The sequence below is a fragment of the Crotalus tigris genome, unplaced genomic scaffold, assembly GCF_016545835.1.
Source record: "Crotalus tigris isolate CLP2741 ecotype Arizona unplaced genomic scaffold, ASM1654583v1 scf7180000019116.999743, whole genome shotgun sequence".
Lineage (NCBI taxonomy): Eukaryota > Metazoa > Chordata > Lepidosauria > Squamata > Viperidae > Crotalus > Crotalus tigris.
Genome location: NW_024097382.1, coordinates 1 through 15669, shown reverse-complemented (window position 1 = coordinate 15669; position 15669 = coordinate 1). Strand labels below are relative to the sequence as shown.

The 15669-nt window shown below is 33.1% G+C and overlaps 1 protein-coding gene across 1 annotated transcript; it reads right to left on the bottom strand.

The window, feature by feature from the left end:
* Window positions 1-679: 679 nt before the first annotated feature.
* LOC120315431 (DCN1-like protein 2) lies at window positions 680-15161 on the bottom strand (the record flags this gene model as incomplete). The annotated part of the gene is made up of 5 exons (XM_039359753.1): window positions 680-1203; window positions 2814-2910; window positions 3362-3444; window positions 9615-9745; window positions 14956-15161. Coding segments are annotated over 5 exons (597 nt in total), but the record flags the coding sequence as incomplete, so codon positions are not given.
* Window positions 15162-15669: the final 508 nt, after the last annotated feature.

The following is a 15669-nucleotide window of genomic DNA, read 5'->3' as shown; positions in this document are numbered from 1 at the left end:
TTGCCCTAAAGAGTGGACAAATTCCAAATGGCTTGTCTTATATTGGTCTAGTTTTTCTCTTTCAACCTGTATCAAACTGAAATTTTGATCTGTTTCATGGGATTTTTGTGAAGAACAGATAAGACAACATATTATATTTGATACTAACGATCTTGAAGATACCATCTTCCAATTTGAATTGACTTTGATTTAAACACGTGTACTGATTGAAGAGTATAAAATCGTATAAAGTGTAAATGAACATATTCCACTAGTAATAAGGGAATGCACAACTTTGTTTCAAATAAAACACAGTTCCAACAAACCTCATAATATTTATGCTGCAACAAGATCAGCAGTTGAATTCAATCAGCTTTGCAAGCTGTGTGTGAGGACCATCAATAACCACCTTTGCTCAATCTTGGTTTTTCATTTCCTATAAGTATAGAAACCTCTCAATGTTTCAATGATAGGTGGAAATATTTATCTTCACTTTAGCTACTGTTACATTTTAGAATATTGCTCATTGTAGGAAAGTTTACAAGTTTACATTTCTTAAAACTCCCAATATGAATAGTTTGATATTGTTATAAGAATGTAAGAGAAAATAAATTAACTCTAATAAAAAAAATGGTAACGTCTGGAATAGGTGATTGTTTCCTTAGCTCTTGAATTAAAAGAATAAACTGTAAAGATGACTATTTAGAGATTTAATTTATATATCACAAATACTGCTTTTAATATAAGTACAATATAATACAGTTGTATTTATGTAACTGCTGGTGTTCACCCTGTATTATGAACTGAATGGCATGCTGTGCTGTTAAAATTTTACTAAAATGGCCTCGAGTTAAACTTTTCCAAAGTATAAAATCATGCAAAATCTACATCCTATATAATACAACCAGTACAGTAATTGAAGCCAGTATCCTACAGATAGCCTGAGCTATCTTTTGAATTTCTTCTTGTAGTGTCCATGAGTCAGCCATCATTTTCTTGCAGCAGAAGTAGCGATTTCTGTTTTGTCAGTGGCATCCCACCTCAACTTTTGAAATCAGAGACAGTGTGTGCACAGTTATTGGCCAAAAGTCTTCATTACCCGATGCAGTTCAGACTGCAAAATTAGTCCACTGAGAAGTCATGGTTAGGAAGCTTTACGTTTTCCTCCTGTGACTACTGGTCTTGCATATTCCACAAAATCATCTATTAGGACTGGCCACGCTCCTGAAGAAGAATTAAACAATTCTGAGTAAAGGCTCTGAATATTTACAGCAATCTAATCTTATAGTAATCTGTATCACTTGGAGGAGTTGGTGATATGTCTTAACCTAAAGTCAATTACTGCCCCATTTCTATTCTTCTCAAAGCAGGTAATTCCAGTCAACAGGAATAGGGAAGAGAATGGCTGAGGCTCAGTCCTCTTCTTCACATTATTTAGCAACTACATAAAAGTGCTAGAAGTCATTTGTTGGTTGTGGACACATACCATCAAAATACTAATGAACACAAGTATACACCTCTCAGCTGGATTACACAAGAGATGCAGTGGATGTCCTGTCTTGATACTGGAGGCTGGTCAAAAAAGGATCAAGCTGAATCCCAGTAAGGTAGAATCATTATTCAAAAATTATAAACCTTTTTAAAAGCTCCAACTTTGGTTCTGGATGAGGTGGCTCTCCCTTTGAAAGACCAGGCCTGTGATCTAAAGGTTCTCTTGGACTTGTAGTTTTTCTGTCACATTACCTGTCCTTTGGAACACCATGCCCACCAAGATTAAATTGGTCCCAATCCTGCTGATTTTCCAAAAAGCCTGACAGACTTTGATGTGTTGTCACACATGGGGGAATCAAGAAATTACCTGGAGCTCCTGAGGTATTTTTCTTTGATTAGATTTGTTTTTATCTTAATAGTCACTATGATTTTTTTAGTTTGTATGGTATTTTTATGTATTGCTAACTCCCCAGAGTCATTATGGCAAGATGGGCAGCCCTATAAATCTAAATCTATAAAATTAAAACAAATTAAAACATCTTCTTCATGGGAAAATATAACAATAATCTGAAGAAAGACTTTTAACACCTAATTTAAATACAGTGTACATTAGATACATTTTAGAATGATAATTCTTTGCAGTACATACATATATACAATGTATATATACAAAGGTGGCGCAGCAGTTAGAGTACAGTACTGCAGGCCACTTTAGCTGATTGTGTTCAGCAGATCAGCGGTTCAAATCTCACCGGCTCAAGGTTGACTCAGCCTTCCATCCTTCCGAGGTAGGTAAAATGAGGACCCAGATTGTTGGGGGCAATGTAAATATATATATACATTGCTTACTGGTGTACACCGCTTAGAGAGTGCTTGCACTTAAAGCGGTATATAAGTCTCATAAATAAATAAAAAACAAAATAAAATTTATAAAACATATAAACAAATAAAAATTAACTCTTATTCATAGGAAGTCACTAAAATAATGGAAACCAAATTAATCCCACTGATTATATGGAGCTAGCAAACTATGACCCACAGGCAAGATGTGACCTACCACCCATAATCATCTGGCCCATTGTCCTAAAAAGAAATATATTTACCTGACCTGCAACTAAGAAGGAGGGAGTATTTGCCACCTCCTTCGACAGCCATTTTGATGACACTCAGCACAAGAGGAACAGTGAAAATAGCATGGCTTCTGGCTCCAATAGAGAAGAAGGTTGCCAACCCACTTAAGAGCTATATTCCAAATATTGCTAATCAGGTATCTAATTAAAAGCAGAATTTTTAAGGACAATATTTCAAAACAATATTTAAGTCTGAATATCTATATCACTTACCTTCTTCATCATAGTTTGACATATCATCTGCAATCATATTTCCAAAGTCTAAAAGTAGGTTCCAAGTATCCTTAGGGATTGATCTTTTATGATGCTCCTATGTAAGAAAACAAATCTAGTATGAATTCAATTTAGATTTACAGATTTAGTAAAATCTTTATTAAGAAGATACTGACCAGAATTATTAGAGTAAGAGACTAAAATGAATCGAGATGCAGTAATTTTACAAATTACAGTAAAATTACTGTAAAACATCAACTTCATGGACCCCAATCAAAAGAATTTTTGTAATAGACAAAATCCATTATTTTAAATTGACCCAGAAATAATGGACAAAATCTGTAGTTTTCAAAGCAGCTTGCACAACTGATGCAAATGATCTTAATTATGTAATTATGCAGATGACACATTGGTGAATTGCTCCCAATTTTCTATCAATAAGCTCTAATGCACAAACCTTCTTCCTATATGATGTGTTACACAAATTTATTATATTCCTATTCAGAATTTGCACAAACACACTTGGAATAATCCTGCAGGATACTTACCAATAAAAATTTATTCCAAAGATCTAAAAATTTAAATCTTCCTGATAACACTAAATTCCAATATGCAATTGCCATTTCTAGATCTGAAAGACATAAATGTAATTTATAATCCAGGTTAATTGTTATTAGAGTTTCCAATATCCCCACCTAGGCAGAAAAGTATGAAAGAAAATATTTGGTTTTATGTTATATATGGCAAGAAAATTCAGTACAGGTAATCCTTGACTTACAACCACAATTGAGCACAAAATTTATGATGCTAAGACAGTTAAGTGAGTTTTGCCTTATTTTATAACCTTTCTTGCCACAGCTGTTAATTGAATCACTGAAGTTGTTAATTTAATAACACATGAAATGAATCTGGCTTCCTTATTGATTTTCCTTGTCAGAAGGTCGCAACACATGATCCCAGGGTATTGAAATCATCATAAATATGAACCAGTTGCCATCCAAATTTGGATCACGTGACTATGGGGATGCTGCAACGGTTGTAAGTGTAAAAAACTCTCCTAATTCATATTTTAGTGCCATCTAACTTTAAATGGTCACTAAACGAATGGTTGTAAGTCAAGGACCATCTGTAGTTCTATAGATTTTAAGTTACATTTTTAAAAAACAGTTTGTGCCAGTACAAATTCTAAACCATTTCAAGGTTTAAAAATAAATACGCATAAGGCAGTGGTTCTCAACCTGTGGGTTGGGACCCCATTTGGGGTTGAACGACCATTTCACGGGGGTCGCCAAACAACGCAGTCCGCCATTTTTCCCCCTTTTCCTTAGCTGTGCTACTCCCTTTTCTTCTATTGGCTTTTGAAAGCCAATAGAATAGACTCTCTTGAATAGAGTCTAATTCTATGGGCTTTCAAAAGCCAATAGGAATTGTCCAGGCTGTCTCTGCCCTGCTGAGCCCACCAAAAGTCCCATTCTGTAAACGGTGCTGCACCAGTTGAGTAGTCCTCGACTTACAACCGGTTGAGTAGTCCTTGACTAACGACCGGTTGGGGGTCGTGGCATTAAAAAGGTTGAGAACCACTGGCATAAGACCTGTAAATATGGAATGGGTCTAATGAGGTCTCACGGCCTCGTTTGTCCTACCATGCTGTATATCAGATGTGTGATATACAAAACATCACTCTTCCTTGTTATTATGTTATGACACTATAGCTCAAACAACATTTCACCTTATTCATGCAAATTATCAACCCTTTTACTACAGTCTTTTAGTACGAGCTCCCAAGTTGTAATGTTGAATGTGACAGAAAGGGAAATTATTAAATACATGGAGAATAACCATATTTATTTCAAGTATCACAGAATAGTTTTTCTCCTGTCTTATCTCATTTTTCAGAATGTACCCCAATTATTCTACTAAAAATTTCCTTTTTTGCATAATACTCCAATGCATGTTTACTTAGAAGAATGTGAGTAAAAGACTACACAGCGTTCTAGTCTTATACTGAAATTTATCAGAAGTATTTCTCAGAGGTTATCATTGATACAAGTGCACTGTTCATTATCTTGAGCTATCTCTACTGTACACAAACTGAAATTTGGGGAGAGATTACCAAAACAATGCATATTTTTACGAGACAAATACTTTCATACTCTTACTTATGCTAATATTTTCCCTTGATGCATATATTGCAGCGAAGCTTACTTGAAAATGTATTTTTAATTTCTATTAATGTTTTAAATACAACAGAAAAAGCAATTATAAATTAAACTCACAAAAAAACAGAAAAAAGGAAAGAAGTAAAAAGAAATATAAAAAGAAATATGTAAAAAGAAGTGACTTCCAATCTTCATTAGAAGGAAAAACAAAATTTGATAACTCATTACCTCCCTATAAACTTACAAATATGTATTTCTTCTTCCCATAATCTATCCCTTCTATATGCAAAACCATAAATCATCAACTTTGCAGTTCTGGGGTCAGCAAAAAGTCCATTACAGTTAACAAGAGCTTTATTTTAACCTTGATCAAACAAACCAGCTTTATATTCCTTTCTTTTACTTGCAACAATCTTGATCTTTGATTCATTCAAATGTTATATGTCTTTTTCCTATCCCAAAGACTTCTTCGAGGCTTTCACAGATCTGTTTTGTAAATCCAGTGGAAAGTCATTATCCAGGTCATTGTCTTGGTTTGTTTTTTGTATTTCCCTTTTGATTTTTCAAAACCTTAACTAGCTTCTTTTGTATATTCAATAAAAAGTCATTATCAGGGTTGTTCTTTTCTCTATTTTATAATCCACACTTTTCCTATAATTTGTATTTCCAATTTGCATCTCTTGTCTGTTTTGCAATCCACACTTTTTCTGTCATTTGTATTTCCAATTTGCATCTTTTGTCTGTTTTGTAATTCACATTTTTTTAAATCCACTATTTCTGATTCCAGTATTACTACATCAAACATTTTTTTTCACGTGTCATTCCTTCATCAACATCTTTTAGGTCAACTCAATCCTTAGAAGCAAACATTGTTACTCATATTGTCGCTACTAATTTCTGGCCCCATACTTCAAATACCTCTAATATTTCAATTGTTATAGTATTTTGTATCTTTTTGTAAATCACAATCTTAAAGGCAAGTTTTTTTTTCTTTTTTCCCCTGAACTTTTGCCCCCTCTGGTGTTCAATTTAAATCAAAAGGTCTCTTATCTTTGTTATGACTAGAAATAGTCAAAATAATTCTGATTCTCACAAAAATCCATTTATTTCAAATTGAGTTAATTTTTGATTTGTTTAGAAATAAACTCACCAAGTGACTTTTTAGACTGAAGATATTTAAATAAGCAATTTCCACATATGATTAGAAGTTAGTTTAGCAAATTTAGTGTCCTTAAAGCTGGTGCTTGTGAGCTTGATGATTATTTCCTTTGTTTCCTGGCACTCAGATCTATTAGACACCACCATCTTGCAGTGTCCTCACAAGGACAAACCATCCAAATCACATTTGAGTGATCTCCGGTCTTCTTATCTGGACAGGTTCCAAAGAACTGGTCTACTCGCCGGTTCTTTGGTCTTTGCCGTGGTTGTTATCTTCACTCTCCACAGAGATGTGTTTAGCTTGCCATGCCTCCACTGGAAGTTGACAATATATAATCCTTCATTAAAAAAAATAAAACTATACCTATTGAGACAGCTTTTTGCCCCCAACTCAATCAGTGGAAAGTATGCACAAAACAGAATAGACATTTGAGTACTAATATCTGTGTCTCTGAATAGAAATTACATTGACAATAAGCTCCTGAATGAAAGGCAGAATATAAATTTAATAAACAAACAAACAAACAAACAAATAAATAAATGATAAATAGATAGCCCATATCAATAAAAACAAATCAGTGGAACAGCTGAAAATCTTAATAGTACATACTTGCTTGATTTTTTTAAAAAAAAAAAATTAAATGCATTATCAAATAACATGCCAACCAAAGACAGGACAAATTTGAGGATGTTTTTGTTTTAATAAATTATAGAGTATTGTGAATAAGCATGGAGCCTTGTACAGATAAGCCCATCTTTTCTCCATATTTGATACTTTAAATATCTCAGAGAAAAAATAAGTTCAATTTGCATATTTATTCCAAACTTAAGTCAAAATCATTAAAATGCTACATAAACTTTCAGCTTAAGGAAACAAAAAAATATCAAAATGAGCAGCCAAAGAGATATGACAACATGGGCTTAAAGCATGGCATATTAAACCAGGTATTTTAAATCTGAATTGAGTCTACAATGAAAAATGGACATAACAGGAATAACTATTTCCTTTACATATAATGGACAGTAAATTTTTCTTTTGTTTATAAACGGGGGGAAAATAGTTTTGGCAATCGTCACTATGCAACTGTCTGCATAAATTTCCAGAGATCATCCAGTCCCTAAAATAGTATGGTCAAAGCTTAATGGCTTCTATGGTAAAATATTAGATATGTGCTGAGGTACCACACTAAGGAAATACCTTTATTGCACTATGACATTGTAACCATTTGTCTTGTAAATCTACAAATGATTGTCCTCCTTGAAGATTGTCCATGCATGATGACTATACTGTACTCATTTCACTTGATATATCATTTGTTTACAAGGTAAACAATGGTAGCTACAATATTATATATAACATGATATGCTTTTCTTTAACCAATGAATACCAAAAACTCTAAGCAACTTCTAAATTCTACAAAAGTGGTGTGCCAAATCAATTTTAATTTTAACTTAGGTAACTGTGATATTTAAGTAATTAGTGGAATAAAACAATGAGAATGAATCTAAAAGCAATGCTCATTTGCCATGAGTGACAATTCTTCCTAATTTACCAAGTCAATTCCAAGCAACTAAAAATCCCCCAAAATAACATTACAAAAGTGGATTTGTATTATATTTGATTATCATACTGCTTTTTCAAAAATACCTACTAACTATAGTCTTTTCTTATCACATTTTGTTGTGACAAACAACAAATATGACAACAATACCGTAATTTGTTTTGTATATAAATGCATGTTCAGTGTAAACTTGAAATATTTCCTTTCCAGGATAGCATGTGCTATCTTTTGCATGGCATTCACAATCCGTATATGTCTCTACAAGATAAGGCTAGCATTCCTTTGGTGCATTAGATTATTTTAAGAGAGGATCTGAATTTTGAAAGTTAGCTCCAATTTCTGTCATAAGTACTGTTTCTAATGCCATGTTTGTATACATTAACCAGATTAGCTTTATCTATGTGCAGTCCAAGTGGATTTCAACTTTGCTTAATCTGTCAAATATAACCATTTATATATAATAATATATAAGAACTAGAACACAGTTAGTTGCCTTAACACAGGATGCAGAGTTTAAGGTCCTGAAAAACTGAATCATTTAACACAGCCTCTAAACATTTAATATTTAAACACATTTAATTCATAAATGTGCAAAGAAAAGATAAAAATTAAACTATTTCAACCGTATGGCATCATAGCAACATACACATCAACTAAAGTCCTCCAAAACATCCTAAGTAAACCAAAAGAACCAGCAGCCCCAGAAGGAAAAACAGGAGTCATCTACAACCCACAGTGCAAGGACTATGTAGGACAAATAGACAGAAGACTAGCCAAGCTCACCTATTAATACCAACTAACAGTTAGAAGACATAATGAAAACTCCTTAATTTCACAACATATGATCAGACTTAATCATAATTTAACTTGGGAACTGTGAAGCCAAGTCCAAAAACACCAAAGAGTTCCAAGACATGGTACATAGACAAATCAGCCATCAACAGGCACACAGAAATAAACAACATCTATATACCATTCAAAAGAAACAATAAACAAAAAGGAAACAAAAAAGACCAAAACACCTCATCAGCAATCAACACCCAGGTGAGGAGAGATTAACACGAAGATTAATACTCTATAATCAAGAAGCAAACAATACCCCGATCAAGAACTACCAACCCAGATAAACAAGGGAACAGGTAAACAATAGCCTAGCCAAGGAACCACCAAGACCACCCCCACTAACAGATAGGGCAAGCTATTAGTATATAAAATAAGAGCAAATCCCACTCTTCTAGCATTGATAATGTTACCTAATTTGATAATGAAATGTCTGCAAGAAAACAACCAAGCTCACAGCACCAAGGGCCCTACAGATCATAAACCTATCCATCATTGCCTTAGCTAAAGGGGCCAATGAATCAAAAACTGAAACAAATGTTTTTATATAGAAAAAGAAAGAAAAGCCACCAGAGTCTGCTGAAATGTACAAACTTGTCTTTGAGATATAGCAACTTAGATTTATATACAACATGTATGCTAATTTAGTATGAGAGACCAGAAAGAGAAAGAATATTGTAAAATAAATTTGTTTCTGGAACATCATAAAAGTCCACATGTTTTGACTGAATATCCTAAATTCTACTTGACAGAATTGCCAAAAGCTGTAAGAACTGAGATTTTAAAAACTATCCTTGTAAAAATAATGGCTAATATATTGATTTCTACTTAATGAAAAACTGTAATATACTACCCCATTATCAAGATATTTTGTCTATTTTTAAAATAATGTGACATTTATTATTCAAAACATGTAAGTTAAACCATTCACTTAGACATGGATCACAATAATGTTGCCTTCCCTGCCAACCTAATATCTCGCCTAAAAAAATTTACAAGTGAGTCTCACCTAAGCTTTCATTTTGTTAAATCATATTATAAAATCTCTTATTGAAAACACAATAATTAAAAAAAAAACTCACCTAAACCTTTTTGCCCAGGGTTTTTAGCAAAGTTAAAAGTAAACTGATAAAAATCTTTAAACTTCATTGGATCCTTTAATTCTTGTTCCAGTCTTGGCAAAAGAGTTTTTAACTTGTCTGTGGTATCACACCTGGTAAAAAGATGCTACTTTTCAGTTTACTCAGTATCAGTTATATTGTTTTAGAATTTTGAAATATAAATATAAAAGTTATAAAATATTTGTTTAAAAATGGAAAATTGCAATATACAAGAAATAGTTCCATTTTAAGACTAATTCAGTTGATGTTAATATAACAAACTTATATTATTCCATAATATTTCATTTAGCTGGTGCTGCATAATTCATAAAATACATATTCATTTTTATTAGAACGATTTTGCAAATAATAGGCAGCTATAATAAGTGCAGTAAAATAAAGGCATTTTACCCTTACCAGGATTAAAACATGGTGTAAAGGCATTTATTTGTGGTCAATAAATACGATAAAGGTGTAACACACTCTTCAGCTAACTTAGTTTTCTACAATAGTTTCTACTTACATGTTAACATTCTCATACTGTAATTTAACTTGAACTATTGTTTTATGCTATTTTTCTGCCAATAGTTAAAGTAGATCAAGTATATATGTAAAATTGAAAACAGTAATTCTTAACTAAGAAATCATCATCTTATAACAAAATTACCATAGGCAGCTATCCATTCTCCACTTACTGTACTTCTGATAATGATAAAGTCCACTTTTAGTTAGCAGAAAACAAGAAAATTCATCTGACTTCCTAGTAAGCAATGTGGGCAAAAATCACATCCTTGTGATAGCGTTAATATTATTTCAATTTAATTATTAGTGTATTTTATTTTTAGGTGCACAAGCAAGTCATACTGAGATTTTATAATATTTGTTCAGTATTGTCTTATACAGGTACTCAACTTACAACAAACAGTCCTTGTACTTATAACCATTACAGGATCATGGTCACATGATCAAAATTCTGGCGCTTGGCAATTGACAGCTGCAGTGTCCCAGGGTCATGGGATCACCATCTGTGACCTTCCCAGTTGGCAAAGTCAACGGGGGAATCAGGATTCGCTTAACAACCTCATGATTCACGTAACAACCAGTGATTCACTTAACAATTGTGGCCAAAAGGATGTAAAATTGGGCACAACTCGTTTAACAATTGTCTTACTTAGCAACAGAAATTCTGGTTCTAATTGTGGTCATAAGTTGAGGATTAGATATCTGATCTGTATACAAACTACTTGTCCTAGGATTGTAACTGAATTACAGCTTTTTGCACAGGTGTAAGATCAACAATTAAGCATTTGCTGGAAAATATAAAAATCAGCTATAGTTTTATTTAAACATAATGGATAAGTATAAACATTTAGTTAGGTGACATCAACATAGCTACAATCCGTGGTGACTATGGAAAAACACTTGCCATCGCAATCAGTGAGAATCTATCGGTCTTTTAAGGCATTCTTATTTCTTGATGACATTTATTGTTCTTTTCTGCTACTTTGTTCAACTTTCTCAAGCATGATTGTTTTTACTAATTTGCTGACATGATATTCTCTAATTACGTAAGATTTTGTTTAGTGAGCGTTGTTTAATGGAGACAATCAGTCTTTATTTAGTCCACTGGATGTCATTTCCTTTGTCTTCTTAAAATTTAACATTTAGCCAAATTTTTCACTTTCCCTAGTGAAAGTTCCCTAGAAACTAATATTATCTTTCAAACTGTTAGTGTTTCGACCTTCAACTTTAATTCCATATCTCATCCCTTCCCATCTTGCCATTCATATAATCTATTTTCTGTGTAAATTAAACACATTACTTTCGCTTTATCATCATATTCATCTGAATAGTGCTGATATTTAAAATGATAATTTCAACAAATATTTGTATTTCATCTAGTATTTTGCTATAGTACTGCAGTTTGGACCAATACATTTTTGTAAATCCACCTTTCCATCCTGCGTGGGCATGTGTAATTGGAGTACTACCATGTCACTTTTTGTGTTCATCCACTGTCTGATAAATATTCAATGACCCATGTCCATTTTTATTTCAATGTAATACCATTTTTATGACAAATGTTAGAGCATTACACCAATTAAAAGATATAAGAACAATTACAACTATTTCATTTCTTCTTGATTTGGGACAATTCTACTTCTCCAAATTTATATTTTATTGTGGCTTCTTGTTCTATGTACAAGGAACTAATAAGATTTCTTGGAAAAATGATACAATATTCTGGCACACTTATTAATTTTAATATTGTGCACATTCTGACAAACTCTGCACAAAGGTCTCATTATATTTAATAAAACACAGGCAAATCTTATAAATTTGCTTGGCCTCCCTATCTACACTGTATATGATCTTACATCCTTTGGCCTCTTCAGACATTAGAAAGATAATTGGATCTCTGAAGTTGGAAGAGCTGTTCCCTTGCTGTGGCAGAACCACTTCCCATTAAAATTTAGAGTTACAGCAATTATTCCTTTCGCTGAGGAAACACCAGGATAGTCCTCCTTGGAATGAATAGATCTCAATGGATAAAACTCTAGATCTTTTAGCTAATATGATGGATGCTCCTGTCAAAGGTCTTGATTATTCTGTAAATGCAGACGTGACTTATGCAGTTTATTTATTTATGAGACTTATATACCGCTTTAAGTGCAAGCACTCTCTAAGCGGTGTACACCAGTACGCAATGTATATATATATTTACATTGCCCCCAACAATCTGGGTCCTCATTTTACCTACCCCGGAAGGATGGAAGGCTGAGTCAACCTTGAGCCGGTGAGATTTGAACCGCTGACCTGCTGAACATAGTCAGCTAAAGTGGCCTGCAGTACTATAACTGCTGCACCACCTCGGCTCTATAAGCAATTTGGAAGGCAGTTATATATAGAAGTAAAAAAAAAATCAAAATTTGATTAAATACTAGTAAGAGCTCATTATTAAAGGCTAGTATATGGCAGCGATGGAGGTACTTTGGGCATTACTAAGAATGGCCCAGCATAAAGTTTCACAGAATCCTTGATAATACAATGTGGTGTGCTGGCTTTGAGGATAAAATCAATTATACATATACTTAAGACTCAGCATTTCTGACAGTTCAATTTATAAAAGTCTTTTTTATGACTTTCATTTGTTAAATTCTGATGACAAAATGCTTGATAGAGAGAAATTTACCTCCTCACTTGACTTTAGCTACAATAGCTTATTACATCTGGCAGGATGGGAGTATTTGGGTGGAGGTTATAAGCTAGTTAAGAGATATTTTGTCATACTGTAGCACATTTGCATTTTAGAAGTAACGTTTGTTTGATACCTTTCATTCCAATCTCTTTTTATGTTTTTTTAAATAAACTTGAACTTCATCAGTGAAGGAGCGGGCCTTCAGTCATAAAGACTATGATGAAAAAATTCAGATCTAGATCTGAATAAGTATAGGCTTCTGAATTCCCTTTTATCTTCCCTAAGGTTTAACATCTGCATTAATCTATTCAGAGAGGTCATTCAGAAATTTAGAGTAAAATATTACTATGTTGCTGATGTACAACATTCTTGTTTTCATAAAATCCAGTGAAAAAACAAAATGCTGTACTTGGTCAAAGTAATTGGGTGACAGTCAAGAAAGCTCAGTCCAGACATAGAGATGCTATTGGTAGATGGTTTATTTGTCCAGATGAGTAATGTACAGCCTATTTTAAAGGAGATTGCACTCTTCCTAATTTGAAAAACTTCTGTATCAATCTTTGTCATTATGTGCTCTGTGAATGGAGTATCTTTTCTTGGTTTAGATTACTGGGTGAGTTGTAGTACTATTTTGACACAGACAGTTTACCTGTGCTAATTTATGCCTTGATAATTTTTTATGTAAATTACTATGTGTTTTATACGAGACTAATCTTCAAGGTGGGACAAAAACTACAGTTAGTATTAAATAGTTCAGCCAGGGTATGAATTGGAATTAGCACTACAGTATGAAAGTAAATTTATTTTACATGATTATCGGCAGCGCCAGTTTGCTCATCATTCAAGGTATTAGTAAAAATTTGTATAAGTTTTCATAGTTTGGGATCTTAATGCCTGAAATAACAGTATTAATTATATGGTCATCATCTGAGATCATCTTCAGGGACTTTGCTTTGGGTGCCTTATAGGCCAAGATGTCTACAGCAGATACTTGGGAATGGGCCTTTTCAGTGGAAGACTCATCTCTGGAAAAGTATTCTCAGTGAATTATACTTGGTACTAACTTGGGGGGGGGGGTTAGAGCCAATGACATTTTAATTTTTCTAAGCATTTTAGTCATCTTAATCCATATACTGAACACATAATTAATTTAGTAATTCATTAAATACCCTTAATTAATATTACCCTTTTAAACTATAGCTATAATAATGTCTAAATCAGAGCTAAGAGACAAGGCTGAATACATACCGGTACCAAGAATATAGATAGTCCCCAAATTAATTGAGCCCGGAATTATAAGACATTGCAGTTGTAAGTCAAGGCACGATGTGCCTACCTGATTATTTGACATTTTTTGTGGTGGTAATTTAACAAACACTATATTTCTTAAGCAAACACTGCTGTTGCTAAGCAAATCAATTTTCCCCAATGGATATTTTTTGCTGCAAACCAGACGCAAATGAAAAAAACACACTACAAATGATGGTCACATGACTGCGAATCACTGCAAACAGCCATAAAGTTAAACCAGCTGCCAAGTACTCAAAATGTGATTCCATGACCAAATGGCAAATGGGCGTTATAATTTAAAAAATGTAGTTTTGGGAGGAATCATTTTAAGCTGAGACTATCTGTAACCAGTTGTCACTGAAATCAATTAAACATATATTAATAGTATCGCACAATATTTGTGTTTTACTCTCCTCAAATGGCAAGACTGCTGCTCCCAGAACTGCCTGCCTTCAGCAAGACCACTTTAAAAAAATAAATTAGTTTTCAGTTGAAAGAAATAGTGAGTCAGTTATTTAGAAAGCGCTCCAACTGAATGCAAAATATGGTTTGTGGATGGGAATAAATTCAGAACTGAGGAACTGGATTATTCTTATAAATTTTAAGGTATTTATGCACCATAGGCTTATGTCAAAACATTTTTATAGTCCTTGCATAATAAATTAGGCAAGTTACTGTTACATTTTAATGCCACAAGCATGCTTTAGATACCTGCATAATTCTTTGTATATTTCAAATAATTGAATTTTTAACCAATTTGACAAAATCAGTTTTGATGTAAACTATTTTGATATTGAAAAAAATGGAATTCTGATTAAAAACTGTTATACTTACCCCAGCTCCATCATGCCATCTACAAATTCTTTTTTACTGAATTCACACTGAGTGGCTGCCCGGAATTTCCATGCTATGACCAAAACACTGATACTAGCAGGGTCCAGACTTAAATCATCACAAAATTGCTGAATTCCATCAATGCCAATTTTATTGTCATCCTGTGGGTCTGTATTTGAAAACAAAAAACAAAACAGGATGTTATGTTACATTTTACATTAAAGATGTGTAGCCTTTTCATAATCACACAATGTTATTCTGATTTTTAAAACTATAACTTTATAGTTTTAACTCTTACTACCTAAAAAATATAATCATATAAATCAGGTAAAAAAAGAGTTAGTGGCAATTCTGTATACTGTATGTAGAAAGGTTCATTTTATTTAAAATTGTAGTAATTATACCACAACCGTCAAACATAAAAACACATGGTCTTAACAATATTGTGGTTTTCTTCCAATATGAGCAAGCAAATTTATATGAGAAGTACAGAGTACATTTTGCTGACGTGAAAAGTAAAAAAATTGAGACAGATTAGGGTTTAGAATCACTGTTGTTGAAATTGTTAATCCCTATTATTTCAACAAAAAGTTCCTGCTATTTTAAGCAACACAGGTCTCCAGTGGATTGATAGGCAGACTTCTGTTTCTTCATATCACACCATCATTCTTTAGACATCAGCAGCTAAAAAAAGACACCTCTTTGCACATGCTA